The sequence below is a fragment of the Colias croceus genome, chromosome 23 (genome assembly GCF_905220415.1).
Source record: "Colias croceus chromosome 23, ilColCroc2.1".
Lineage (NCBI taxonomy): Eukaryota > Metazoa > Arthropoda > Insecta > Lepidoptera > Pieridae > Colias > Colias croceus.
This window is the reverse complement of record NC_059559.1, coordinates 1552569-1580001: the sequence shown is the minus strand read 5'-3', so window position 1 is coordinate 1580001 and position 27433 is coordinate 1552569. Positions and strand designations below refer to the sequence as shown.

At 35.0% G+C, this 27433-nt stretch overlaps 1 protein-coding gene and 1 long non-coding RNA gene across 8 annotated transcripts in view; one reads left to right on the top strand and one right to left on the bottom strand.

Moving 5' to 3' along the window:
• Nucleotides 1-19519, bottom strand: part of LOC123702279 (transcription elongation regulator 1-like) — a 60534-nt gene extending 41015 nt beyond the window's left edge. For 4 of the 7 annotated variants that reach the window (XM_045649976.1, XM_045649979.1, XM_045649977.1 and 1 more), the window contains exons 1-9: nt 19235-19519; nt 12257-12593; nt 11570-11723; nt 9309-9482; nt 8693-8713; nt 7334-7420; nt 6398-6556; nt 5513-5619; nt 242-377 (exon numbers count right to left, since the gene is read on the bottom strand). In XM_045649976.1, coding sequence (XP_045505932.1) covers nt 242-377; nt 5513-5619; nt 6398-6556; nt 7334-7420; nt 8693-8713; nt 9309-9482; nt 11570-11723; nt 12257-12593; nt 19235-19413 — 1354 coding nt within the window. In that variant the 5' untranslated portion in view covers nt 19414-19519. The remainder of the gene's footprint in view (nt 1-241; nt 378-5512; nt 5620-6397; nt 6557-7333; nt 7421-8692; nt 8714-9308; nt 9483-11569; nt 11724-12256; nt 12594-19234) is intronic. The other 3 variants (XM_045649978.1, XM_045649980.1, XM_045649981.1) reach the window with 3 other exon arrangements.
• Nucleotides 15313-15871, top strand: LOC123702306. The gene is made up of 2 exons (XR_006752850.1): nt 15313-15631; nt 15673-15871. It is a non-coding gene; the product is annotated as an uncharacterized LOC123702306 (long non-coding RNA).
• Nucleotides 19520-27433: the final 7914 nt, after the last annotated feature.

The window sequence follows — 27433 nt, the reverse complement described above, 5'->3', positions numbered from 1 at the left end:
CTCTTCGAAGATAAAATTGATAGACGTCAAATGTTGCCTATTAAATTGGCTCGACTATAGTATGGATTATATGTATGTTTATCAGCCATTTTGTTTCCATAACACAAGCGAAAGCTTAGTATGGGATCAGATCGTGCCGTGTGTGAAAAATGTCCTGAAATATTTATTTATTTATTATCAAGGCAACATTGCCTACAGCATCTCTTCTTTGTTATCATCTCTTCTTCTCTTCTACACTCACCCTCGAGCCTCTGCAGCGGCTCCGGCTTCACCCACACGCTCTGCGCCCGAGCCGCGTGGTGGTAGTACGCCCTTCCGTCCGGGGCTACATGTGTAGTCCACTCTGCTGCTGCCGCTTCTAATTCTGGGGGTATCACCTGACGGACAAACAAACAAAAAATGCCATTTTACCGGTAAGCCAAAGTTAAAAATTCATTTATGGGTCTAGGTATACGCTTTAAGGTGGATGTTCCGACCGTCCCTCCATACATTTTTGATTACCTCTAAACACTTAACACAGACACTATTTCTTTAAAACTAATCATTTTATCACTTCTCTATAATGAAATGTGTGCGCGTTCGACCTTTTTAATCAATAATTTACAATATTTACTTAGAAAAACAACAGTAAAATACCGGAAAAAATTGACACTTCTACAGTAGTGTGCGTGACTTTTGCCAAGCGAAACACGACATAAAGCACGACATCTAGCGCATAGACTATATACTTATTACAGATCTAGCGCGTCAATGTCTAAACGAAAGGCGATGTTTAGACATAAGACGCGCTAGATGTCGTGCATTCGCGTTCGTTATCTTATACATAATGAGCATAATTCTAATAAATCAAAGTTCTATGTAAAAATTGAGTAATTTCATTTCCAATCGTTCAAAGAAAATAACAATAAAATAAAATAAAACTAATGACCTTAGAAACTATGTTTTTTTTTGTAAACAATTTATTACTCATTATTGTTCGTCCGTCGTAGGTCTGTAAACTGTATTGTACACTGAAGGTAAATGGTACTGTAGGTACTTTAGTTCGGCGTCGTCGTCGGCTTGATATAAATTACATTCTTGATTTCATTGACACGCGCTATGATTTGCGCGCGGAATTTCTTGTGTTGTGAATTTATTTTTGTATGCTATGCATTTTAATTGATTCAAATTGCAATGTTTCTCTAGTATGCATTTGAGACTATATTGTAAATTGTAATAATTGATCGTGGGTATAGTAATTAATTATTCTAATAACGCAATTAGTAATATATGTATTTTCGGTGGGATTCAAAACAAAAAATTGGCCCGTGATTTTTATGAAATTTCACCACATTGCAAATCACATCAATCATAGTTCATACACATGTATGACGAAAGTGATTAGTATTGTGGCTAACATTGACTCATCAGTTCATCACTGAAACCAGTGATAAATCAGTACCTATATCATATTGTGTTTGAATATTTTTAAACAATGATATAAGTATACAATTATTATAAATCGGTAAACTATCAAAGTAATCACAAACTTGCAAACATTGGTAAAATGTCCAGTAGTTTATGAGCCTATTCATTACAATCAAACAAACAAACAAAGTTTTCCTCTTTATAATATTAGTGTAGACAAACACTATGAATACGATCACGAATGCAAATTCGGGGATTTTCTAATTATTGCTAAATAATAATTGAATTCGTTTTGAAATACTCTATAATTTTTAGTGTATAAATATTAAATAGACATTTATAATGTGGTGCTCATTTTTTTTGTACTGCTAACGCTATTGTAGGTACCTATTTTCGTTGTTTTATTTCAAGTGAACACGGCCATACAATTTTGTCACGAGCCGCCTATGATTGTAGGTACTTTTGTTAGGCTCCTTCGTCGTCCGCGTCGCGTCCGCGTCGGCTCGAAAGTTCTTGATTTCATTGTCACGCGCTATGATTTGCGCGCGGATTTTCTTGTGTTGTGAATTTATTTTTGTATTATTATTATTTTTTATTTTTTTTTTTATTTTATTGATTCAAATAAAATATTTCACTAGTATGCATTTGAGACTATATTGTATTATGTATAATTTATCGTAGGTATAGTAATAGTTATTCTTATAACGCAGTTATATTTTCGGTGGGACAATTTGACCCGTGATTTTTCTGAAATATCACCACGTTGCAAATCACATCAATCATACACATAACACACGTATGACGAAAGTATAGTGGCTAACATTGACTCATCAGTTCATCACTGAAACCAGTGATAAATCAGTATATCATATTTTATTGTGTTTGAATATTTTTTAAACAACGATATATACAATATTATTATAAATCGGTAAACTACCAAAGTACTTCCGAATTTTCAGACAGACAAACAAGTAGTTTGAACACGCAGTTTTCTTATACTAGTAGCAAAAATCAAAACCATAATATTATGTTTACCTACTATATTTTACTAAAAGTCGAGTGCGTCGAAATCGTAAATAATAATATAATGTTTTTCACCTTCCTGGTTATTTTCCCATAGTAAATAGTGTTTTAGGTTTGTTGTTGTAGGTAGGAATAATAATAATTATTCTTACTTGTTGGTTATGAAATGTATATTGAAATAATTTACTTTTACAAATCATTAGTGATATTAGTTTTGAGTGAAAATGCTTGGATCAGCATAATATTATATGGTACTTCAAATACATGTTTTGATAAAAAAACAATAGTGTAATAAAATAAAACTGCGTTTTATTGTAATCAATGTTGACAGTTTTAAATTCCAAAATTATTGATCAATAAAATAGTTTACACCAACAAATATAACTTTTATTTTTATAACCATCGTTCATAATATAAACCGTAGCAGGTGGCGTTTTGAAGTTCTGTCTACTCATACAGAAAAATGGAAAACTTGTTTTTTTTGTAAACAATTTATTACTCATTATTGTTGTTTGGCTGTGTGTTTGGCAACTCGAAGCGTGGTCGTCCGTCGTAGGTACTTTTGTTCGGCGTCGCGTCGTCGCTCGTCCGCGTCGGCTTGATATAAAACATTCTTGATTTCATTGACACGCGCTATGATTTGCGCGCGGAATTTCTTGTGTTGTGAATTTATTTTTGTATGCTATGCATTTTAATTGAATCAAATTGCAATATTTCTCTAGTATGCATTTGAGACTATATTGTAATAATTGATCGTGGGTAGGTATAGTAATTAATTATTCTAATAACGCAATTATATTTTCGGTGGGATTCAAAACAAAAAATTGGCCCGTGATTTTTATGAAATTTCACCACATTGCAAATTATATATTATACAATGACAATTACAATTATTATAAATCGGTAAACTATCAAAGTAATCACAAACTTGCAAAATATGCTTTTCCGAATTTTCAGACAGACACACAATTTTATTAGTTTGTTTTAGCAAAGTAGGTACCTATACCTATACGCTTACGTCGCGCGTCGCGTCGCGTCGTCGAAAACGGTGCGCCCAGAAACAAACATACCTACCTAATTCAGTTACAATCCTTTTTTTGTTCCGTAATATATTGTATTCTAATACGATTTTTTTTATTCGTCGGCCAGTTCTACTAGGTATAAAAAGATAAAATTGAAATATAATTATTGTAGCGACAGCCATATGTTACTATGTTTTCGTAAAGGAATATGTTTTTCACCTTCCTGGTTATTTTCACATAATCTTATATATATATAAATGAATCGCAAAATGTGTTGGTAAGCGCATAACTCGAGAACGGCTGAACCGATTTCGATAATTCTTTTTTTATTATATTCCTTGAAGTACGAGGATGGTTCTTATGTAGAGAAAACGTAAACATGTACCACGGGCGAAGCCGGGGCGGACCGCTAGTCTAATATAAAAATGAATCGCAAAATGTGTTGGTAAGCGCATAACTCGAGAACGGCTGAACCGATTTCGATAATTCTTTTTTTATTATATTCCTTGAAGTACGAGGATGGTTCTTACTTCTTATGGAGAGAAAACGTAAACATGTACCACGGGCGAAGCCGGGGCGGACCGCTAGTAAATAATAAAATAATAAATAGTGTATTAGATTTGTTATTGTATCTTGTATACCTACGAATAATTATTCTTACGTCTTGTTGGGAAATGTTCAAATACCTACCTATTGAAATAATTTACTGTTACAAATCATAAGTGTTATTAGGTAGTTTTGAGTGAATAGGCATGGATCAGAAATTCAGAATATAATATGCTACTAACTACTCAAATACATACGTACGCCAAACTTGTTTTACATTCACGCCATCTAGAGTTCAATCTTTATCATTTTTGTATACGTCTGTGTGTGTAAACGACCCTGTATGCAATGACAGATGTTAAAACGCATGGTTTTACCGAATTGGGTGGATTTTAAGGCAATGATATGACATATTTAAATAAAATATAATATTCAGTAATCGCCATGACTATTCCTACGACCTTAATCTTTTCCAATTACGCAAAAACTCAAATAAACTAGAAATGTAGAATTCAGCGCCATCTAGCGGGACATTGGCTGGGAACAGATCGTAGCAATCACCTTAACAACATTATTCTACATTGTATTAAAGAGTTTGGTAGTGCTAAATTTAAAACTTATGTTAAAAATATATTAGTTCAGAGAGCCTATTATAGCGTATGAAAATCCATGGAGGGTTGTCGCATAAGAACCACAGGACAGTTCTTTTGCATATTATGATATATTATGTAGTTAGATATAAGTTACAGATTATGTAATATTGACATGATTTTAAAATATCAACTATGGAGTTTCTTGTCGGTTCCTCTCCATAGATACTACTTCCCGAATCGGTGGTAAATGTTAAAAATACTTATGTAATGACAATTCGAAAGTGCTACTAAAAGTAGTATAATTGAATAAATAAATGTTTGAGTTTGAGTTTGAAAAAAAATTGAGCAATACAATGACAAAAACGCTTCCTTGATTCTGTGAATAATGCATGAATTGAGTTGTCCTGCAATCGATTTCTGCAGCTGTGCCCCACGGTCTCACCCGCATTGCTCCGCTCCTGTTGATCTTAGCGTGATGATATAGATAGCCTATAGCCTTCATCGATAAATGGGCTATCAAACACCGAAATAATTTTTCAAATTGGACCAGTAGTTCCTGAGATTAGCGCGTTCAAACAAACAAACTCTTCAGCTTTATAATATTAGATAGAATAGATTAGAATAGATGTTATCTACTATTATAAAGAGGAAAACTTTGTTTGTTTGTTTGATTGTAATGAATAGGCTCATAAACTACTGGACCGATTTTAAAAATTCTTTCGGTGTTAGCCCATTTATCGAGGAAGGCTATATATTATATAATAAATAATTATCATCACGCTAAGACCAACAGGAACGGAGCAATGCGGGTGAAACCGCAGGGCACAGCTAGTCAACTATATAAGTGTATGGGATATCATATCACATCAGCAGCCCATGCCGCGGGACACAGCTAGTTATAATATTAATATAGATACTCACGGTGGGTTCCTTCTTAGAGGGCGGCGGTGTACCATCTAAAACTATCGGTGAATCCGTGTCGTTTGTCACTTGTGCGTTCATTTGATTCGCCGCTGGTTGTGGGGCGCCTGTAAATTTTCGATTGAATTAAAACGTTGAAAAATACATAATATAAATATAAATAAATATTTCGAGATAATTTTCACACACGGCACGATCCGATCATCACATACTAAGCCTTCGCTTGTGTTATGGAAACCAGATGGCTGATAAACATACATATATAATTTTAAATATATAATTATTATAGATAATCAACACCAAGACACAGAGCAAACATCTATGTTCATCACACAAATATTTGCCCCCGGTGGGAATCGAACCCACGACCAGTGTCTTGGAAGGTAGGGTCACTACCAACCACGCCAACCGGCCAGTCAAAAATAATTAAATTATATAACACATATAAATAAATTAAAACAATAGGCATATAAAAACTCCATAAAAAAAAGGCAAATGCCTTATGGCTTTGATATCTTGGCCATCATCAAGCATGTTTTCCTTTTTTAATGTTTGAATACTTATTAAACTTATATACTTATATTTAATATTATAAATGCGAAAGTAACTCTGTCTGTCTATCAGTTACTTAATCACGCCTTAACTACCGAACCAATTTGCATAAAATTTGGTATAGAGATATTTCTGTGACTGCGCGGGCGAAACTGCGGGTGGAAAGCTAGTTCTTTAAAAAAATCACATTTCTGTTTGTTCTATAGAAATAAGACAATTGCAAGACTTATAATTTTTCGTGAAACATACACACATCCATCCGTCCTCACAAACTTTCGCACTTACAATATTCCTACGACACCAAAAAGCTAAACCACTATCGATGCGACTCACCGTTCCCCTCGGGGGCTACAAAGCCGGGCTGCGCTACCATCGGCGGTGGGCCCCATCCCCAGGGTCCCCAGGTGCCCGTCGGGGGCCCGGTCGCGTTGGGTCCCAGGGCCCCAGGGCCTAACGGGGGCCCCGATGGCGCTGTTGTCGTTTGCGGTGCTGCTGTGGAGTTTAACAAGGTATTGTATTATTGAACTAGAAAAAATTATTAGTATATGTACTGTGTAAAAATGTGTATGCTTCACGTAAAATTTAACAGTTCTTGTAATAATCTTTTAGAATAGAATAGAATAATCGTTTATTTTGTTTTAATTCACAAAAACGTTTAAATTACTGGCTTCATGTAATTTCAAGTTCATAAAAGTTCAGTTCACTAGATTTTATTCGTAACTTTAATCGTAAATCAACAAATTATTTACCTAAACATCAAGAGATTTATGAACCTATGTTAAGGAGTTACTACATGAGTTTATGCTGTACTATATTCTGTGCCGCGCGTTTTCACCGCAATAATCAATTTCTATAGCTCATAGCTGTTGGCAAAACTTCTATAGCCCATGAGTTATTCTGTTCTAAAACCTATATTACAGTAAAATTTCATCCAAATCTGTCCAACACTTTTTTCGTGAAAGGGTAACAAACATACATCCCCATCCTTGTTGTTTATGTTATTAGTAGAAAGTATAATTAACTAGCTGTGCCCCGCGGTTTCACCCGCATTGCTCCGCTCCTGTTGGTCTTAGCGTGATGATATGTTATATTATGTTGTTTATGTTTCATTCATATATAGCCTATAGCCGTTCTCGATAAATGGGCTGTCTAACACCAAAATTTTTTTTTTCAAATCGGACCAGTTGTTCCCGAGATTAGCGCGTTCAAACAAACAAACAAACTCTTCAGCTTTATAATATTAGTATAGATTAGGATATATGTACTTACAATTGGGCATCTGCTGATTATTCTGTATAGATTCGCCCGGCGGCATTTCGTCCATGTCAACTGCCGCTTCGGGTTGGTCTTGTTTCGCTGAAATATAATTAACATTGTCTACTTGCGTCTTAATATTGATTTTGTAATAATGTATGTAATTTTTGTAATGAATATGAATGAATTGTGAAATATTAATTATAATAATGTGAATGAATAACAAATGAATTGATTTTAATAAAATAAAATTAAGAAGACTAAATATACAAGTAAAAATTATTATTAAAAAAACAAAATACCCGACTGCACACTAAAAAAAGAGTGATTGAAATGAATCTAATGATACCGCATACATATTTTTTTAAAGGGAAATTTAGAAAAAATATTATTATGTCTTTATCCCGTGGGACTTTTAGGATAAAATGTATCCTATGACACTCCCGTAATCAAGACAAATCTAACGATACCTCATACATCAAAATCCATCAAGCCGTTTAGGCTACAGGTGGTCACAAAGGAAAAGACATACATACATACTTACATACACTCGAAAAACATTACCCTCCTTCTTTGGCAGTCGGGTAAAAATGTATATCTAATGAAAAATGTATTTAAGTAATTTGCATGCCGTTAACGGCTAAACATGCTGAAATAATGTATCTTATTATTAACACCTATGTATACCATGTTTACTTGCAAATAAACGATTTATTATTTATTTATTTATAGAAAATAAATCACATATGAAAATTACTCATTTATTTGAGAATAAGGTAATAAATACATAGTATTTCATTATTTTCATTTTGAATATCATTACAGAAACAACATTAAATTGACGCTGTATCAATTTACTTCACAAAAATTCAAAATATTATATGCATTTCATTTTTTTGATGATAAAAATATTTTATCTCTTCAATATTTTTTAACAAAAAACTAAAGTAAATTTTTAAAACTTAACCAATTAAAACTGTAATTTAAATGGGACCACATTGGAGGCGCAAACTTTCAAATACAGAAGAATCATCAAAATCGGTTCACCCAGTTGAACGTTCACGGGCCTTAGACAAAGTAACAATTACAAAACGATAACGAAGTTAGAAATCGCAAAAATGTATGGGATTGACATAGATAGACCACGTGATCTAACGCGTCGTATGTCAATCCCATACATTTTTGCGATTTCTAACTTCGTTATCGTTTTGTAATTGTTACTTTGTCTAAGGCCCCTGAGGTAACAAACAAACTAAAAAAAAACCTTTAAGTCAGTAGAAAAATAAATAGACAATAATGAAGATAATAATGAAGATAAAAAGAATATAATGTAACAACATATAACTTGTACATAAAGCTGGTCTTGTTGCTTACCAGTAATGTCATTCTGGCCATCTAGTAGAAAAAAAAGTACCAAAATTCAGAATATTGGAGACGAAAATGGAAAATGTAATTTTTCAAAAGTAAACAAAATATAGTAGAAAAATTGTAAATCGTGTACGAACTATAAAGTTCTTAGCAGAATTTTACAGCGTAAAGTTAAAATTCAAAGTGTACACAATTTTAATTAAATCTGTCCATCTAAAGTGGGTCCAAATCGAGTCTAAAAGAGTCGGCTACATATACAAACATACAGGTGAAGATAATATAAGCGTGATAAACCGTTTTTATTTGAATTGCACTCTTACAAATATAGGCTAAAATTAATTATTTTTTTACAACCGCCTAAAATGTTCCGGCTGGTACTGAAAGGTAGAGTTCGATTCAAACTTAATGGCGGTTCGGAAGTTAGGTGCATGTGCGAGTGCGGTTGCACACAGGTCCCTTAACGTCCCGCTAATACCTAAAATTGTTTTCAGCGCATCGGATCGTACGATGTTCTAAGCCGCCATTAAGTTTGAATCATACTATACCAGTATTAAAACAAAAAAGAACTCATCAACATCAAAAAAAAACTTCCTCTTTTATTAAAAGTCGGTTAGAAACTCACCCTCCTTAACCCACGGCGGGGGCTGCGTCATAAACGGGGGCACAGCGCCGGGGCCCCCACCTTGGGGCCCCACGCCGGGCGGCATCATGCCCATCATGCCGTTCATCATGCCCATGGGGGGCCCCATCGGGTTGCCCATCGGCATGGATTGGTTGCCCATGCCTGGATGCTGGCCTGGTGGGATAATGTTTACTCAAAATCACGGAATTACAGAGAACAAAACAATGTATATACCTATGTTTTTTATTTTTTTATTTTTACTTGTACAACCGAGACCATAATACCTGTTTCTTTTATAAATTGTAATTTTTATTTAATTGTTTTTGTTCATTGCAAGTTACTTTTGCTTTGTATTTTTGTGTGTTGGATTAAATGTATTTTCTTTCTTTTCTATATTTTTTTTGCATTCAAACTCAAACTCAAACATTTATTTATTCAATTAGACTTCTTCGAGAAGCACTTTTGAAACGTCAATACATATTTTTAACATTTACCACCGATTCGGAAAGCAGTATCTATGGAGAAGAATCGGCAAGAAACTCCATAGTTGCTCTTTTAAATCATTTCAGTATTACAATTTAATTTTACAAAATATGTAAGTAACTGTACGTATATATCATAATATGCCAAAGAGCTGTCCTGTGGTTTTTACGCGACAACCCTCCATGGGTTTTTATCTTCCATATATTCCTTAATGCTGTAATAGGCTCTCTGAACTAATACGTTTTTTACATAATTTTTAAATTTAGCACTACTAAACTCTTTAATACTATGAGGAATTCTGTTGTAAAAAAGTATACCTTGGCCCATAAATGAATTTTTAACTTTAGCTAACCGGTAAAATGGCATTTCAATTTTATTTCGGTTCCTTGTGCCATAACGGTGTCTATCTCCTACTCTTGTGTGTAAGTCTGCGTTTTTGTGTACATATAAAATATTATTAAATATATACTGTGATGGTACTGTGAGGATACCAGTATTCTTAAAGAGATCTCTTAGTGAGTCCCTAGCACGTAAATTATATATAGAGCGTATGGCTCTTTTCTGTAATATAAATATAGTTTCTATATCTGCAGCCCTGCCCCATAGCAGAATTCCATAGGACATAATGCTATGAAAGTAGCTAAAATAAATCAATCTAGCCGTGTCTTCATCGGTGAGATGCCTTATTCTTCGAACTGCATATGCAGCTGAACTAAGCTTAGCAGCGGTGGTGGCAACATGGGCCCCCCATTGTAGCTTCTCATCTAGTGTCAAACCAAGAAAAACAGTAGAATCCACAGGGTATAATACCTCCCCGTTTAAAATAATATCCCTTTTCACCTTTTTTACATTTGGAAGGATAAATTCAACACAATTTGTTTTTTTTGCATTTAATAATAAATTATTAGCAGTGAACCATTTGGATATGCGTAAAAGAGCAGAGTTTACTTCGTCAACATTTGTGTCATGTCTATCCACATTAATACTTTGTTTGTATTTTTGCACTATCCCATAATCTTCTTGCATTTCCTCTCCTGCCAGGTTGCCTGGTAAAGATTGCTGTTTGGCAATAAGGCCGCCTTTGGGGCAAATTATGCTTTTGTATTACTACTTCCTTTTGCATACCATTGGTTTCTCATATTTTGCACAATAAATAATTATAAATAAATAAATATATTGAGACAAGTAGTTGCAGGTATTTAGCTAAACGTGTTTTATTATTTAGCTGATAATGGTTTTTTATTTAATTGTTTAGGTAATACAGTGAAACTCATCAATTTTTTTTACGCTTTTATCTAATGTTGAAAAGATAAAAATGTTATAGCCTTTTTTGTAAACTATGTTATATTATTTAATATATACATTATTTTTCACAACTATTGTTAATCATTAGTTTGAACAACACATGTTCCTAATGTGTAAGATAATAATTAATAGTATCTTCTATATATTATAATAATAATAAGAATGGCTTGACATGTTTTGAATAAATTTTATGTGTAAATTCATTAGACCCAAGAATAGATAGTATTACTATGAATTACATATATTCCGAGAGGTGTATGTCAGAATAAAGCTTGCCTTATACATACTATAATTTTTAACATTTATCAATTATTATCATACTCGACGCAGATTTCAATAAACATAAAATCATCGAAATCCATTCAGCTGTTTATGAGTTATAAGTGTCGAATTTACGTTATATTCAGTTTTAGATTATAAACATTAATAATACACTTCAATAATTCATATTTCATTAATTAAAAGCGACTCACCGCTAGAAGCCATAGCCTCCATCTCCGCTTGCGTGATCACCTTGCACGTGGGGCTCTCCTGCGGGCGAGTCCATGTAGTTTCCCTCGTCCTGTGGTGGTAGTAGTATGATTTACCCTCTTCCGATTTCGTCTCTACCCAAATTTCTGGCGGCGGCTGCAAATATAGATGTAATTTAAGTAGAGAAATAAATAAATGAAAATGAGTGAATAGGTACTATTATAGTATAGTTCTTAACGAATGAATGTTTATTCAGCACCACTCAAAACAAGCAGAAACAAAAATAAAATGAAAAATACAATAGATAGGTATTTATGGCTGATCAATGTGGTGCTACATGTTATGTTGTGAAGTGCTGATTTTCAGTAATTTTATTAAACTAACAATTGTTGTTTATCCTGGTAAATAAGACACAATGAATCAAGTTAACCAAAATTCTTCTGCTTATTTATTAACTTTTTAGTTATTTATGCTCAAGCCACAGTAGTAGCCAAATGTATATGTACATCTAGAATATTTTTGTTTTTTATGATGTTCACACATAATATGATACATTGAATATGGAGTAACGTAATGTGTGTGGGTGTCTATCAATGACTTATCAGCTAGTGATGCAACTTGATCATACATAAATCGTTATAACATAATAAATATTCGTATAAAAACATATTAAATTTAAGATTACTTACCATATTAGGCGGCGGCATGCCTGGCGGGCCAAACGGCGGGGGCTGTCCCATCATATTCGGTGGCGGTCCCATCGGCCCGCCGGGCGGCATCATGCCCGGCGGCGGTGGGCCAAACGGCGGCGGGCCGCCCATCATACCGGGCGGGGGCGGTCCCATTGGCCCCCAGTTGTTGTCGAAGTTCGGTCCCCCGTTCGGACCGAATCTGGGACCGCCGCGGCCGCGGAAGAACCCACGGCCCCGCATCGGAGGCCCGCCCGGGCCGTAGCCCCGGCCACGGAAACGCATTGGTGGAGGTCCGTTCATCCAGCCGGGGGGCGGCATGCCTCTGCCGCGACCCCTGTAATAAACGTTTAATTAAATTTCCTTCGCCCTCTTTGTTTGAAACTTAATAAATAATATACTTAAACCTTCCTCGAGAATTACTATCTATTAAAAATCAGATTCTGTTGCATAGTTATTAGGATTTAAGCATACATAGGGACAGATATATAGCTTCAGCGCTTTGGCTTTAAACTGTAGTAATTGTGATTATTTTTACTAAATAAAACAAACTTTACATTCTCAGAAATAGACCACAAGCACAAGCTCTCAAAATATAAAAAACATTCATTAAAATCAGTTCACCCACTCAAAAGTACCCTAGACGAGAGTAAAGGTAACAAACACAAGAAATAAAGTTGAATTGAGAACCTTCTTCGAAGACTATATTACAAACTAAAAAACAAATTATTAAAATACTAGCTTTCCACCCGCAGCTTTGCCCGCACAGTCAAAGAAAACCCCGCATAGTTCCGGTTCCCGTGGGATTTCCGGGATAAAACCTATCCTATTTCCCAGGGTAAAAAGTAGCCTATGTCCTTTCTCGGGTATCAAAATATCTCTATACTAAATATAGAGATATTTTGATACCCGATTTATAATATTAGTATGGATGTACATGATATTGAAACAATGCTAAAAATAATATCAACACCTTAATAATACATGCAATTCAACTTGAGGCTATATCTACACACGTTATGTACAATCGTTGAACATTATTTGAATAACCTTGAATGTGTCCTCACTAAATTGTATAAATGTAAATGTGTGTGCGTTTCAAAGCCGAGTGAAGTACTCAAGCTTTTTATGTGGAAATATTGAAGACAGGATTTTAAAATATAACTACATAGTATAAAACAAAGTCGCTCTCTCTATCCCTATATCCATATGTATGCTTAAATCTTTAAAACTATGTTTTATCAAGTGACTAGCAGCGCTGTGCCCTGTGGTTTTACCCTCATTTCTTGCTCCTGTCTGTCTGATGGGTGATTATATGCCTATAGCATTCCTCAATAAATGGGCTATCTAACACTGAAGTAATTTTTCAAATCGGACTTACTTAAATAAATATTTAATAATTTAGTTTTAGGGAATTGAATTCAACAATAATTAATTTGTAGCAATGCAAGCAAACATCTTTATATTGATATATTAGAAGATCCCAATGTTAAGCGATAACCCTAAAAAACTGAACAATTTCAAATAATATTGATTTTAATCACAGATTTAAATTGATAACCTCTGTGACTGAGCTGCACTCCGCGGTTTCACCCGCGTGGCTCTACTCCTGTTGGTCTTAGCGTGATGATATATAGCCTTCCTCGAAGAATGGGCTATCTAAGACCGAAAGAATTTTTCTATTCGAACCAGTAGTTCCTGAGAGTAGCGCGGTCAAACAAACAAACTCTTCAGCTTTATAACATTAGTATAGATAGCCTTGCTAGAACTATTGCCCCCAAAACCCCAAATCACATAATATTAAAGAAGTATGTCTTTAAAATATAAGTGATACTTATTGCATTAAATGTATAGATTCACTTGTATCTCCATTAACATCGGTTACAATCACAATGGTAATATAACAGCTTATAATAAATAAATAATAATAAATTCTTTATTTGACAACCAAAAATGTACATGTACATGCAATTATTGACTGGCCGGTTGGCGTGGTTGGTAGTGACCCTGCCTTCCAAGCCAGAGGTTGTGGGTTCCATTCCCACCTGGGGCAAATATTTGTGTGATGAACATAGATGTTTGCTCTGTCTGGGTGTTAATTGGTGTATTTATTTAAAATTATATATGTATGTTTATCAGCCATCTGGTTTCCATAACACAAGAGAAAGCTTAGTATGGGATCAGATCATGCCGTGAAATTAGTCCTAAATATTTATTATTATTTATTTATTATGGAATAACTTTCATACAAGTAAAACATAAACCATAGTCCGTAGGTACAAGTAATTGCAATATTTATACAATGTCTCCTACGCTAGGAAACATCCTGTATACACCACTATTTTTTAATCAGTACAAAAAAAATTACAGGGTGTTAAGTACCTTTAACCAATCATATTTGTGTAAGAAATAATTAAAAACACTAACAAACAGAAATGTCCCAAAATTGTCCACATAAATATGTAAAAATTGTTAAACCTATTCTTAGTCAATGACCCACACTAGGTATTGTGTTGTAATTTTCTAGCGTACGATTTCGAATAGGTCCGCTGCACAGCTCCATTGATAAATTCCGGCAAACTCGCGTCGATGCTCGCCATCCTTCACCCCGCCAACCCCTTTCCCTCTGTGGCCTGCGCCCGCGTCGCAGTTCGCACTTCGCACCCCAACGCCGAAGGCCGAACGCGTTGCGACAAACAGTGCCTAATTGTTAGCGGAAGTGAAAACTTGCTTTTTTTCGTACAATATCATATCAATTCATATCACGGGATTATGTACTTATGCTTCGTGCGTTCTTTTTGAGTGGAGAAAATGCGAGTGCAGCAGTACGTATGTACAGATAAGAGTACCAGTCCCGAACGCTCGATCGCCAAATGTACGAACCGTGGTAAATGCTTACCAGCAGGCGTTGTCACAAAATGTTAACGTGTAATGTACTAGCGTATTTTGAAGAGGATCCTCGACGTAGTACGAATGTCGAATAACGCTACGGTTCATGAATTTCTCACAGCGGAGTTTGGAAGTCAGTGGATCGGTCGAGGCGGGGCTGTTGCTTAGCCTCCTCGCTCACCTGATCTCACACCCTTGGACTTCTTTTTGTGGAGTGAAATTAAGTGAACAAAAGTGAGCCGGTTAGTGTCGAACAATTAAAACAGCGCATATTGGATGAAGTGAAAAGACAAAAAAACGTACCTACTTCTCTCGTTAAAAACAATTTAAGTAATAAAACGTGCACGTCTGTGTATTGATAACGGTGGTGGACATTTTGAAGGACAATTATTATTGAAATACTTGTAAGGTTAGTTAAAATAATTGTAAATACCAGCTGATTCTAACTTCTTAAACACGCCAAAATCGTTTTTTCTTTCAATACAGGTTAGGTATTGTAAAAACAGCTGATTCTAACTTCAATACAGATTAGGTATTGTAAAAACAGCTGATTCTAACTTCTTAAATACGCCAAAATTCGATTTTGATATTGTTTGTTTTGTAATTACATACCTACGTACCTATTTAAATTATTGTAAAAAAGTAATTATGCCGGTCCTAAGCCCGGATGAAGTATGAAGGGGAGATTTGAATTTAGGAAATTAAAATAAATAAAGTTAGTAACTACATCTCTTGTTTCATTTTATTGCCCAAGGTTAGGTAATACTATCAGTGAATAAGTGAATGAACTCTGCAATGTGTCTATGATTTTAGTGAGACTTTCTTAAATAAACAAATGATTATATCTTTGCTATTTATCGATATTATGTAATTCTTACATCATATATATGATAATAAAGTATTCGCTAACATGTCCTTAAAGTTTTTGTACTGATTAAAAAATAGTGGTGTATAAATGTAAAATTATACATTTTTGCTTAGCAGATTTCTACTCAATGCTTTACTCAGAGACTCCATTAAAACACCGACAAGTTATTCAAAAGAGAAATATAACACAATCTCATAACATTTAGAACAAATTGAGGATCCAAATATTTTAGTACCATTTAAAGAGATAAATAGTCTGTGATCGCAAGTCTCCGTTATTGAGATTATTTACTTTAGAGAATATAATAATTGAAACTTCGCCCAGTTCATATTTAAAAGTACATTTATGTATTATATTGTATAAATATGATGATTGTTCCTTTAACTCCTCGTGGAGCATAGGGCCTCAGTAAACTTTTTCCAGACACGTCGATTTTGGGCTTTTGCTTTGACTTCTTGCCACGACAGGCCGGTTTTATTTAGTTCAGCAACCACAGATCTCTTCCACGATGCAGGGGGACGACCTTTTCTTCTACGACCGTTCAGGGGCGTCCAGTCTAAAGCTGTTTTTGCTATATTTTGATCCGGCCTCCTAAGGCAGTGTCCTATCCACCCCCACTTCCTGTAGCAGATTTGTTGGTCTATAGGTTGCTGGTTGGTTATTTTCCAGAGTTCTTCATTGGAAATTGTATCAGGCCAAAAAATTCGTAATATACTTCTTAAGCATTTGTTCAGGCATACCTGGAGTCTGTTGGAGATAGCTTGTGTTACTTTCCAAGTCTCACAACCATATAGCAGTATCGACTTCACATTGCTCTCGAAGATTCGCAATTTAAGCTGACGGGATAAGCGACTTGATTTCCAAATCGGAGATAACTGTGCAAAGGCAGCTTTTGCTTTCTGTATTCTATTTTCAATATCAACCTCTGCACCACCGTTAGGGCTCAGAATACTTCCTAGATAGCAAAATGTAGGTACTTCTCGAATTGATTTTCCATTTAATGATATTTGTAGCTGTTCATTTGTCAATGCAGTTTTCATGACAACAGTTTTTTGGGTGTTGATTCTCAATCCGACTTTTGCTGCTGCAGATTGAAGTGTGCATGCATTTATATTAAGGTGTTCTATGCTATTTGATACTAAGCAAATATCATCTGCGTAGTCAAGATCTAGGAGTTGACTGCCGTTACCCCATGGAATACCCGTTCGGTGCGCTGTAGCTTCGCACAGTACATCGTCAAGAAGAACAATGAACATAATTGGCGACAAAAGACATCCTTGTCTGACTCCAGAATTAAGCTTGATGGGATTGGAAAGCTGGCCATTATGAAGAACTCTGCAAGAGCTGTTGGTGTAGAAAGACCGAATGATATTTATGATTTTGGTAGGCAAACCTCTATTCTCAAGGGATTTCCAAAGTGCGGACCATCTTATTGTATCGAAGGCTTTTTCGAAGTCAACAAACATATAAAAGACATCAGATTGCCATTCTGTACATTGTTCGGCTATTATTCGTAGCGTACTGATATGATCCACACATGACCTGCCCTTTCTGAATCCAGCTTGGTTTTCTCTCAAAGTCGCTTCAAAGGCGAATGAAAGGCGGTTTAAGATTATTTTAGTTAGCACCTTCGACACAATGGAGAGTAATGTTATCCCTCGCCAGTTATTACAATTGCTTCTATCCCCTTTTTTGGGAACTTTTATTAGTATACCCTCCTTCCAATCATCGGGTGCTGTCTCCGTTTCCCATATTTGTTTAAGTAAGGGGAAGAGCATTTTTGCGGTGAAGGTGCTATCCACTCTTAACATCTCAGCAGTTATTCTGTCCTTGCCAGGAGCCTTACGGCACTTCAGTGAGTCTATAGCTTGCTTGATTTCTATGCAATTTGGATGTTCTACGTTAAAATTAGAGAGCTTTGGGTGGTGAGACTGCAAAGGAATTATGTCAGAACCCTCTGGATTGCCTGTTTCCAAGAGATCGCGGAAATGGGTGAACCATCTCTTAAGCTGTTGTTCAGATGTTGTAAGAAGATCGCCATTTTCATCCTTAAGGGGTTTAGCATTGGACCGATGCCCCGATTGGTTGAGCAGAGTTTTTGTAGCTTTATAGATACCGGCCATATTCTTGGCAGCTGCAGCCTTTTGTGCTTGATCGGCTATTAAGTTCGTGTTATTTCTTCTGTCCCGTCGAACGCTGCGCTTCAAGCTTTTCCGTAGTAATGAATAGCGTAAATTTTGCTCTTCGTATGTGGGTGAGTTTTTTGATAGCTGTATCAGGGTTTCCTTTGTTTTACGCCTCTGTTCAATTAGCTCCCAAGTATTCTTTGACATCCAAGGCTTTGTGTCACGTCGGCGGAAGCCCAGTACTGATTCCCCAACCACCTGAAAGGCGCTCTTAATTGCCTCCCAGTTCCCGTTAACATCAAGATCATTAACATCCAGACTATTGTATTTATTTTTCAGCTCATGGGTGTATGCATCAGAGGTTTCTGGATGTTCCAATTTGGAGATATTATAAAGAGGTGTAGTTTTTTCACTTATTGTCTTGTGCGCCGCAAGTTTGAGTCGGAGTTCAGCCATTAAGAGCATGTGGTCGCTATCAATATCAGCACCTCTTTTAACTCGAACATCCAGTAGGGATCTTCTCCATTTGCGGCTTAAAGCAATGTGATCAATTTGGTTTTTTGTGATTCCGTCGGGATGATTCCATGTAGTCTTGTGGATGGTTTTATGAGGGAACAAGGTGCCGCCAATAACAAGTTCGTTTTCTGAGCAGAAGTCCGCAAATCTTATACCATTATCGTTTTGGTGTCCTACTCCGTGTTTTCCCATATACGCTTCTCTACCAAAATTACTATCACCAACCTTAGCATTAAGATCTCCAATAACCATAACGATGTCCTGCCGTTTTATTTTGTTCACTGTATTTTTTAGTTGGTCATAAAATATTTCTTTATCCTCTGTATAAATATATTCGCAAGCAATTTGTATCCATTGATTTGGATATATGTAGGTTGTTAGATCAATATGTATGAATGTTGAATGTATAGCAACAATATGCATCCTGGATATTATAAGTATGTTTTTTATATATTCATGAATTGTAATGAATATTGATTTAAAACAGATATTTTTCCATAGATGCATGGTTAAAAAAACTAAAATGTTGTACCATGTAACACGAAGTAATGACATTACATTACATAAAAATTGATATACCTGAAATTACCGCGGCCTCGCGGTGCTCCTCGGTAACCATTTCCACTGTCTTCATCATCATACGAGTCTTCATAACCAAAATCGAAGTCATTTTTTGTTTCACTGTTATTATCATTTGTATCATTGCGATTACTATCACTCGCGGCGGAGTCTTGTGTGTCCATATATTCTTCCTCCATATTTATTACGCACTTATTATTTCTACACTGAAACTATTCTGCATTCCTATAAACAATATTTGCACTTCGCAGTTTTAAACCGAACTTTGCATTCGCAATGGCGGAATCAAAATGGCGGGCTAGCTTCGCTAGTGATGTAACGTGATATCGATTCAAAACTTAACCGATTTTTACAACTTTGTATCAGGCAACACAAAATTGTAATGCTTGCTAGAATATAATCTGTAGCTACCTACCTGTTGGTTTCTAAGAGCAATAAACCTATAGAGTTCTTATATTGATACAGAACAAAATACATATTTTCTAATCTACTTACTCTTAGTCAATAACAGCATAAGCCAGATTGAGATAGCGTTAGAGTATCTGCACTGTCTTCAAACGTAGCGCGCCGGCAGTCAGTTAGTTTTCCAACCAGCTGGTGGGCTCAGTGCACAGCTCAGTGTGTCAAGTGTTTTTAACGAAATATTTAGAAAATATAAAGTGTACAGTGTTTCTTTTTATTTGTCAGTGTGCTAAAATAACTATTGTATGTTTATCAACCGGCTATCACTAGTCGAATGGGAGTTTTGGATAAAAACAATGTGCAAATATCTTTCCATCGGTAAGTGATTTTCAGCAAATTGATAAATATTTATGTTTTAAACCTATTTGAAGGTTTTATCAAGCGCTTTTTTGGAATTTTATGTTGTAACTGTAACATTTACCCACTTTATGGGGTTGTGGAATATAGAATAATGAAATAATTTTTAAAAAATGTCACAATAATATCACGTTTGGCATTTTGTTTACCACCGTAGTGTTGTAACACATCTAGCGTATATTATCGATTTATGACAAAAAATCTATTTCATATTAACGTTGATTTATTTATTTTGTTTCTTATATCAGATTTATATTATGTAGTTGTTGTTGCAAATAATAGATGTAAATTTTTTACCGCAGGAAAATAAAACGGCCACGTGGTTGTTTTATTTGCCTTATGTGTTTTAGTTTTCGTTTGTTGTTTATAAATTTCTCTTTAAGATTATTAATAAATTCATTTTGTTTTAGATTTCCAGAGCTAAATAAAAAATGGGTATAAAACATGAGACATGAGTTGATTGGACGCCGCCACAATTTGCTATATTGTGTTCACTGCATTTCGAGCCTGCGTGTTATCAAGATGGATACTCTAGAAGAATTGTGCAATCTTACGCTTACGTTTTTTTTGTTCCTGTAGTTAGATAATAAATACATTTGATTAAAGAGAGTGAATTTTTATTTTGAAATTTTTTACACATAAGTTACTTTAAATGTGTACCTAACAAGAAGCTTATATCTTATACACTGGAGATTTCGGTATGAACATTTGACGTGTAACAAGAAAATTGTTGTGTTTTATCACTTTCACACCTAACTTGGTATTGCCACTGTTAATACGAAGTTTTCCCAAGGCTACTATGTATGCCGTAATATTCTGTGCAAAAGGTTAGTTTTTGTACATGAGTTTGTTGATAAATTGCCAACAACGTCATTCAGAAGCATTGTTGGATGAGACAATTATTATTTATGCTAAATAAAATAAGTATCTGGACCAATTATTAAAAAGCGATACTCCCTGATTATGGGTAGTTACCATAATAAAATTGTAGCAACTCTCACTTTGACAATATGGCATAAGTGTCAAAAAAATTGCGTCGCTTCGAATATTTAAGTTAATATTGTTGCGTATTTATTAAATATTTTCCGAATATAAATAATGTATTGCATTGTGAAAAATTGCAGAAGTGTTTGGACACCAAATTCTGGCATAGAATTTCACAGGCAAGTGTATATTTACGTTATTTACAATATTCGTCAATACTCCTGCATTTACCTGTTTAGAATCATTTCAATGGCAAAAATTGTAAAATTTTGCATCATTTTAGAAAGCAGTCATGTTAAATTTGTTATTTTCCTAATACTTTATCATTTTTCAACAAGTTTTCAATAAACAAAATTAACAAGTAAGGTAACCATGATGACGAGTTTTTATGGATAGTGAAGAGAATATATTGTAATAACAAATAACTGCTATAATCTATATATTAGGTCTGTGGAAGATAAAATTCATTCTAACCCCAAGTACTTTTGGTCATATATTAAGTCCAAACGAGGTGGTAATGGGGCATACCCACCTACTATGTCTCTAGGTGATGAAACCTCCTCGGATAGTGTTCGAGTATGCGAGCTTTTCTCCAATTATTTTGGATCTGTGTATTCGAAGAGGGGTCCCAATCCTGAAGAACAGCAGCCATCAACTATAATTTCCGATAATAACGACCTTCTTCTGACGTTACCGCATATTGAGTATGGGCCTCTTTTAAAAAAACTCAAGGCTATCGATGTTTATAAGGGCGCTGGACCGGATGGCATACATCCAAAGTTCATTGTTGCTTGCGCAGAAAATCTGGTTCAGCCTCTTTTAAAAATCTTTAACTGTTCATTGAGTTCTGGTTTCTTCCCTACAGTCTGGAAACTGGCTAAGGTCATACCTATACATAAGTCTGGTCCAAAAGAACTAATAAATAATTATAGGCCCATATCAATTCTTTCCACCTTTGCCAAGATATTTGAGTCGTTCATTTGTCCATCTCTCACTAACCATTTCAAACAATTTCTCTCTTTTCATCAACATGGTTTTGTTCAGCATAGATCTACTATGACCAACTTGACAGAGTTTACCGAAACCATTACCCACGAGCTGGATTCGAATAAACAAATTGACACTATTTACGCTGACTTTAGCAAAGCTTTTGACAGGGTTCCACATCACATCTTGCTGCAAAAATTATGTGGATATGGACTCTCACCGTTGTTTTTGAAGTGGATAAATTCCTACCTAAGCGATCGTACATTCTTTGTTGCTATTAACGGGTTTGATGCTTCGCCACACAATGTTACCTCGGGAGTTCCTCAAGGTTCGCACCTTGGTCCTGTTCTTTTTAACTTCTTCGTTAATGACATTCCAGAAATATTAAAAAATTCTCGTTGTTTCATGTATGCTGATGACCTAAAGTTCTGTAGAGTTATTAATTGCTTTGAGGATGCTTTGAAACTACAACAGGACCTTGATAAGCTAGCCTTATGGTGCTGTAGCAATGGTATGGAATTGAACACTGAAAAATGCTTTTTTATCCGCTTTGTTAGAAAATCTAAAATTATTCCTTTTAAATATCAGATAAACAATAAGGTAATCCAGGAGAATTCTGTCACTAAAGACTTGGGAGTGCTATTTGATACCAAGCTAACTTTTAATAATCACCTTGAATTTGTTACGAATCGTGCTTCAAAGATGTTGGGTTTTATTGTGAGAAACTCTAAAGGATTTCATAACATCAAAACTAAGATTATGTTATACAACAGTCTCGTACGTAGCATTCTTGAATACTGTTCGGTTGTCTGGAGACCACATTACGCGACTCACATTTTAAGACTTGAACGTATACAAAAGAAATTCTTATGGCACCTGAGTTTCTCTAGCAGGTTATCTCACAAAAGGCTCACCTCTTACCAGAGGCGTTTGTCGCATTTTCACATTATATCTCTGGAAAACCGTTTTATATTTTCGGATATTATTTTTGTCACCAAAATTTTCCAGAATAAAATTGATTGTCCACAACTATTAAATAAATTTAATCTCAGAGTTCCTACTAGGTACCCGCGTAATAAAATTACACCTTTGGCTCCTCCTCTGCGTAGGACCGTATTTGGCCGAAATTCACCCATTTGTAGATTAAGTAAGTTGGTCAACGAGCATGCCAATTTTATTGATATTTTTCACGACAGCTGTAATAAAATCCGCAAGTATTTAAAGGAATTATCTTGATTTTGTTTACTTTTTATTTATTTTTTTTTTTTTTGCTTTGTATACCACATAGTGACTTGACTCATTAATCATGTTGTGTTATCCTGTAAATGTTTGTCACAATTGTCTTTTTTTTTTGTTATATTATGTACCCTAGCTCTAATTATTGTTGTGACTGATGTTGGATAACCTAAATAAATAAAATAAAAATAACAATATTATGATGAAATTTAGAACACCATTTTCAAGATTTTTACTAGTAATGAAACAACACTCGACATCGGTATTGCACTCACATGTGTTACATTGAAATTTATACTTTTTTAACTTACCTCATATTTTTTGTTTTAGGTATTTCAGCTTTCCAAAAAGTAAAATAAAAAGAAATATATGTGCCCATCAAGGGTAAAATTACTGAGGATTACGACCCAGAAAAAAATACCTTTTGAAAAATAAACTTTGTAAAGTTAGCTGAAATTTGTGCAAGGCGTTTATTATAAACAGTTTTTCTTTGATGATTTTGGCTTGAAATTGACCCGTCGAAGCAACGCGTTTAAAAAGAAGATCTGAGTAGCTTACAATTTGGTAAACAGCATCTGATGCAAAACACAACTTTCCTCTAATTACAAAGGATGTTAATGCTATATATCGGTTCATATCCAGGCTTTGTAGCCAAGAGTTATTTAAAACTATCATTCTATACCAATTAAAATTGTATGTACCTATAAAGTATGGCCAGTAATATTATAATATAATTAATACTGTTAAAAATATATGTCGTTATTATTTATAGACCATGATTTTTAGTTTTTTCTATTTCGCAAAATCCTGAATATACAAACCAGTGTGGTCACCCACAGAAAGAGACAAAAAACAACACTGACGTCATTCAAGGTTATATTTTCTTGTGACAAGTCAATGGTCATAGTGCAATCTCCAGTGTATTAGATATAAGCTTCTTGGTACCTAACTATGTGAAAATTAAACGGTTGATTAAATGACAGTTCTCATAGATGAGAAACTACTATTGAAATACATACTTAGTATACATGCGTTTTCAAAGAAAAACCCGCATAGTTCCCATTCCTGTTGGATTTACGGGATCAAAAGTAATTTTTCCAAATTTCATTGTAATCGGTTTAGTAGTATTCGCGTGAAAGAGTAACAAACATTCATCCTCACAAACTTTCGATTTATTAGTAGGATGTTAGGAAAATGTTTTCATTAAGTCTGTCCTTTTATTAACTTGTTAAAATGCTGCATGATTCCTTCATGCTGACTGTGCCTTTCTCCTCACTCCTTTAACTTTATCATCATTTCCTTCTTTATTTTAAATTACATTTCAAGTTTTAAAATTTCTTTTATAATATACTAGCTTTCCGCCCGCGTTTTTAAAGAAAATCCTGCACAGTTCCCGTTCACGTGGGATTTCCGGGATAAAACCTAACCTATGTGTGTATGTACAAAATTTCATTGTAATCGGTTCCGCAGTGAAAGAATAACATCCATTCTCGCATAATTTCGCATTTATTATATACAAATAATGTATTCAACTGAAATTAATTATAAGTTTTGTTTTTTTTTTTATTTATTATTTCACGAATCCGTAAATGCAAAATACATTCACGATTTTATCGATTGAAGCACATCCCATCACTATCACCTTCTATCTATCTAAAGTAGCCTACTCACGATTCAATTTCAGTAACAATCTGTTGACACAATCTGCAGCGAGCTGACAGATTGTGTCGTGAATAGTATAGTTGAGGGCACGTTGGGGGCGTAACCCAACATGTTGTGTATTGGATCGGCGCGGAAGCAACCCGACAAATTGTCTCAGCAGATTGTGTGCGTGTGGAAACGTGAGTATTGTGATTGCTCCAATCTCGGCTCAATCGCGCTGCGCAGTAATCGCAAAATGGCGGTTTTGAGATAAACGCGGGAAAGACATTTTTACATATTTGAGGAAGATGTTTATATTTTATAGCCGTTTATACTTTATAGCCCTTGAAATCTATCAATAAAATTGGAAAAAATACAAGCTTTACAAAGATAATTATCTTATATTTCATAAATTAGTATATCCACTAATAATGCGTATTATTGCGTTGAGGTTTAGCATCAGGCCAGGCATCAACGTGACGTGCACACGTTGTGGCAAGCAATCGCGGAATGAAATTGTATCAGCAGATTGAGGGTTGGATGAATCGTGAGTAGAGAACGCTCAATCGCGACTTCAACAAATTGTGTCAGCAGATTGTGGGTTGTGTTGAACCGTGAGTAGGGCCTTTAAATACGTTCCTATAGTAAAAATGGTGCCATGACTATGTTGAAACGTAGCTTGTTGTCTATAGCTGTCTCATTCTTTCATACGACGTTTTCTTTAGATAGAGAGAAACAAATATATGTAAATTGTATACGCTCGATACAAGTACTCTATAGGTTTATTGCTCTAAAACGTCGTATTCACGGTCCATCTTGACGTACGTCCCGCCAAGGTCATACACGATGCACGACGCAAAACGACCGTGAATAGTCTTGACGTACGTCAATAATTATTATTATTACGTTGCTGGATGTGCACGACGAATTTTTCGTCCAGCGAGCATCCCCACCACCGCGAACGTCGTGCAAGCGCATCGTGCATCGTGCATGCTTGATCGTGAATAGGCTTGCTGTACAGCAGATCAGTGTTGCCAACAGAAATTAATGTAAATACTTGGAAACGTGTAGTAGTTAGTTTAGTTTTGTGATAACGTAGTGAGTACATGAGCAAGCAAGAAACAGTTATTTTATATTTTTATGTACACAGGAAATACCCAATTATCATTACTTTTGGATCAACCTAGTACACATGGACAGTTTATATTCAGAAGTTATTATTTTAAAAGAACTCCAAGGCGAATTGTTGAATAACAAAGATTTTATGCAAAAGTCCACTGCAGAAAAATGGCAATTTATTTAAAAAAAATGTCCTAACGAATTTGTTTGTTTAAAAAAAATGATTAGCTATATTATACTCTCTGTTCCCGCCACTTCAGCATTTACTGAAAGAGTCTTTTCGGTCATGAATGTGAAGTGGCGGGAAGAGAGAAACCGAGCTTCATTAAAAATTAATTAAAAATGAGCTCTTGAAATAAATTTAGATTTGGAATGTTTGGATTCATATAATTCATTTAAAAATAATGAAAAATTCTTAGGTACTGCAAAAAGTACAAAAAAACACATTTTTAAAAATATTTATTTACTCTTTATACATCCAGCACAGTGGATTTCTGGTGGTTTCAGAGGTCTCTTCTGGTGGGTAGCTTGATACTTCGGTGGCAACACTGGCAGCCTTGAGCTGACGTACAGCGGGGATGGACCGTGAATATGCGTCGTGCATCGTGTATGACCTTGGCGGGACGTACGTCAAGATGGACCGTGAATAAGACGCTTTAGGTTGGTTTAATGCTCTAAGTACCTAGTACCTACGCCTACGCATGTCGAGAGGTCGAGAGCAAGAGAGCAAGTCGAGAGCTCATAATCCGTCTCTACTGGGATCGGGAAGGCCATAAACAAAAAAGAAGAAGAAGAAATCGAGAGTTACAACCACAAATTAAGTATTAGTTACTGGTTACAACATTTTAAAAGAAGCTGATTTCAATATGAATTATTTTTGGATTGTTGGTTTTTCTCTGATTCATAATAGTCTAAGATCCGAACTTAAATCGGCATTTAACGCGTTGATAATAGAATCAAACACAGAATCAAACTTATTATAACATTAATTTCCTATATATGTTGATATGATGATAAATGCAAGGTAAATGCATTAGAAAATATGTTTAAAGTTCAATATAATAATATAAACTCAAGCTACTTCTGTAAATGCACACATTTCATCCCTGAAGTAGCGTTTAGCTACTATTATGTATTCTGTGCCTGAAGTGAGAGTGTACCAAATATGAAAACTTTTTCGCTTAAGTATATTTTGACATTCAAAAGTGCGTGAGCACTTGGTGCATATGTCGTGGTCATATCGTAGATTTGATCATTTCATGATATGAGTGGCCATTTCACGAAATGGTCGCATATCGTGAAATGGCCAACATAGTTTGATCAGATCGTTAAATCGTCAACGTTTCACGATTTGGTCATCCACATTTGGCCAGATCGTATAAAATATAAAGAGTCCATAAAATATTAAAAAAA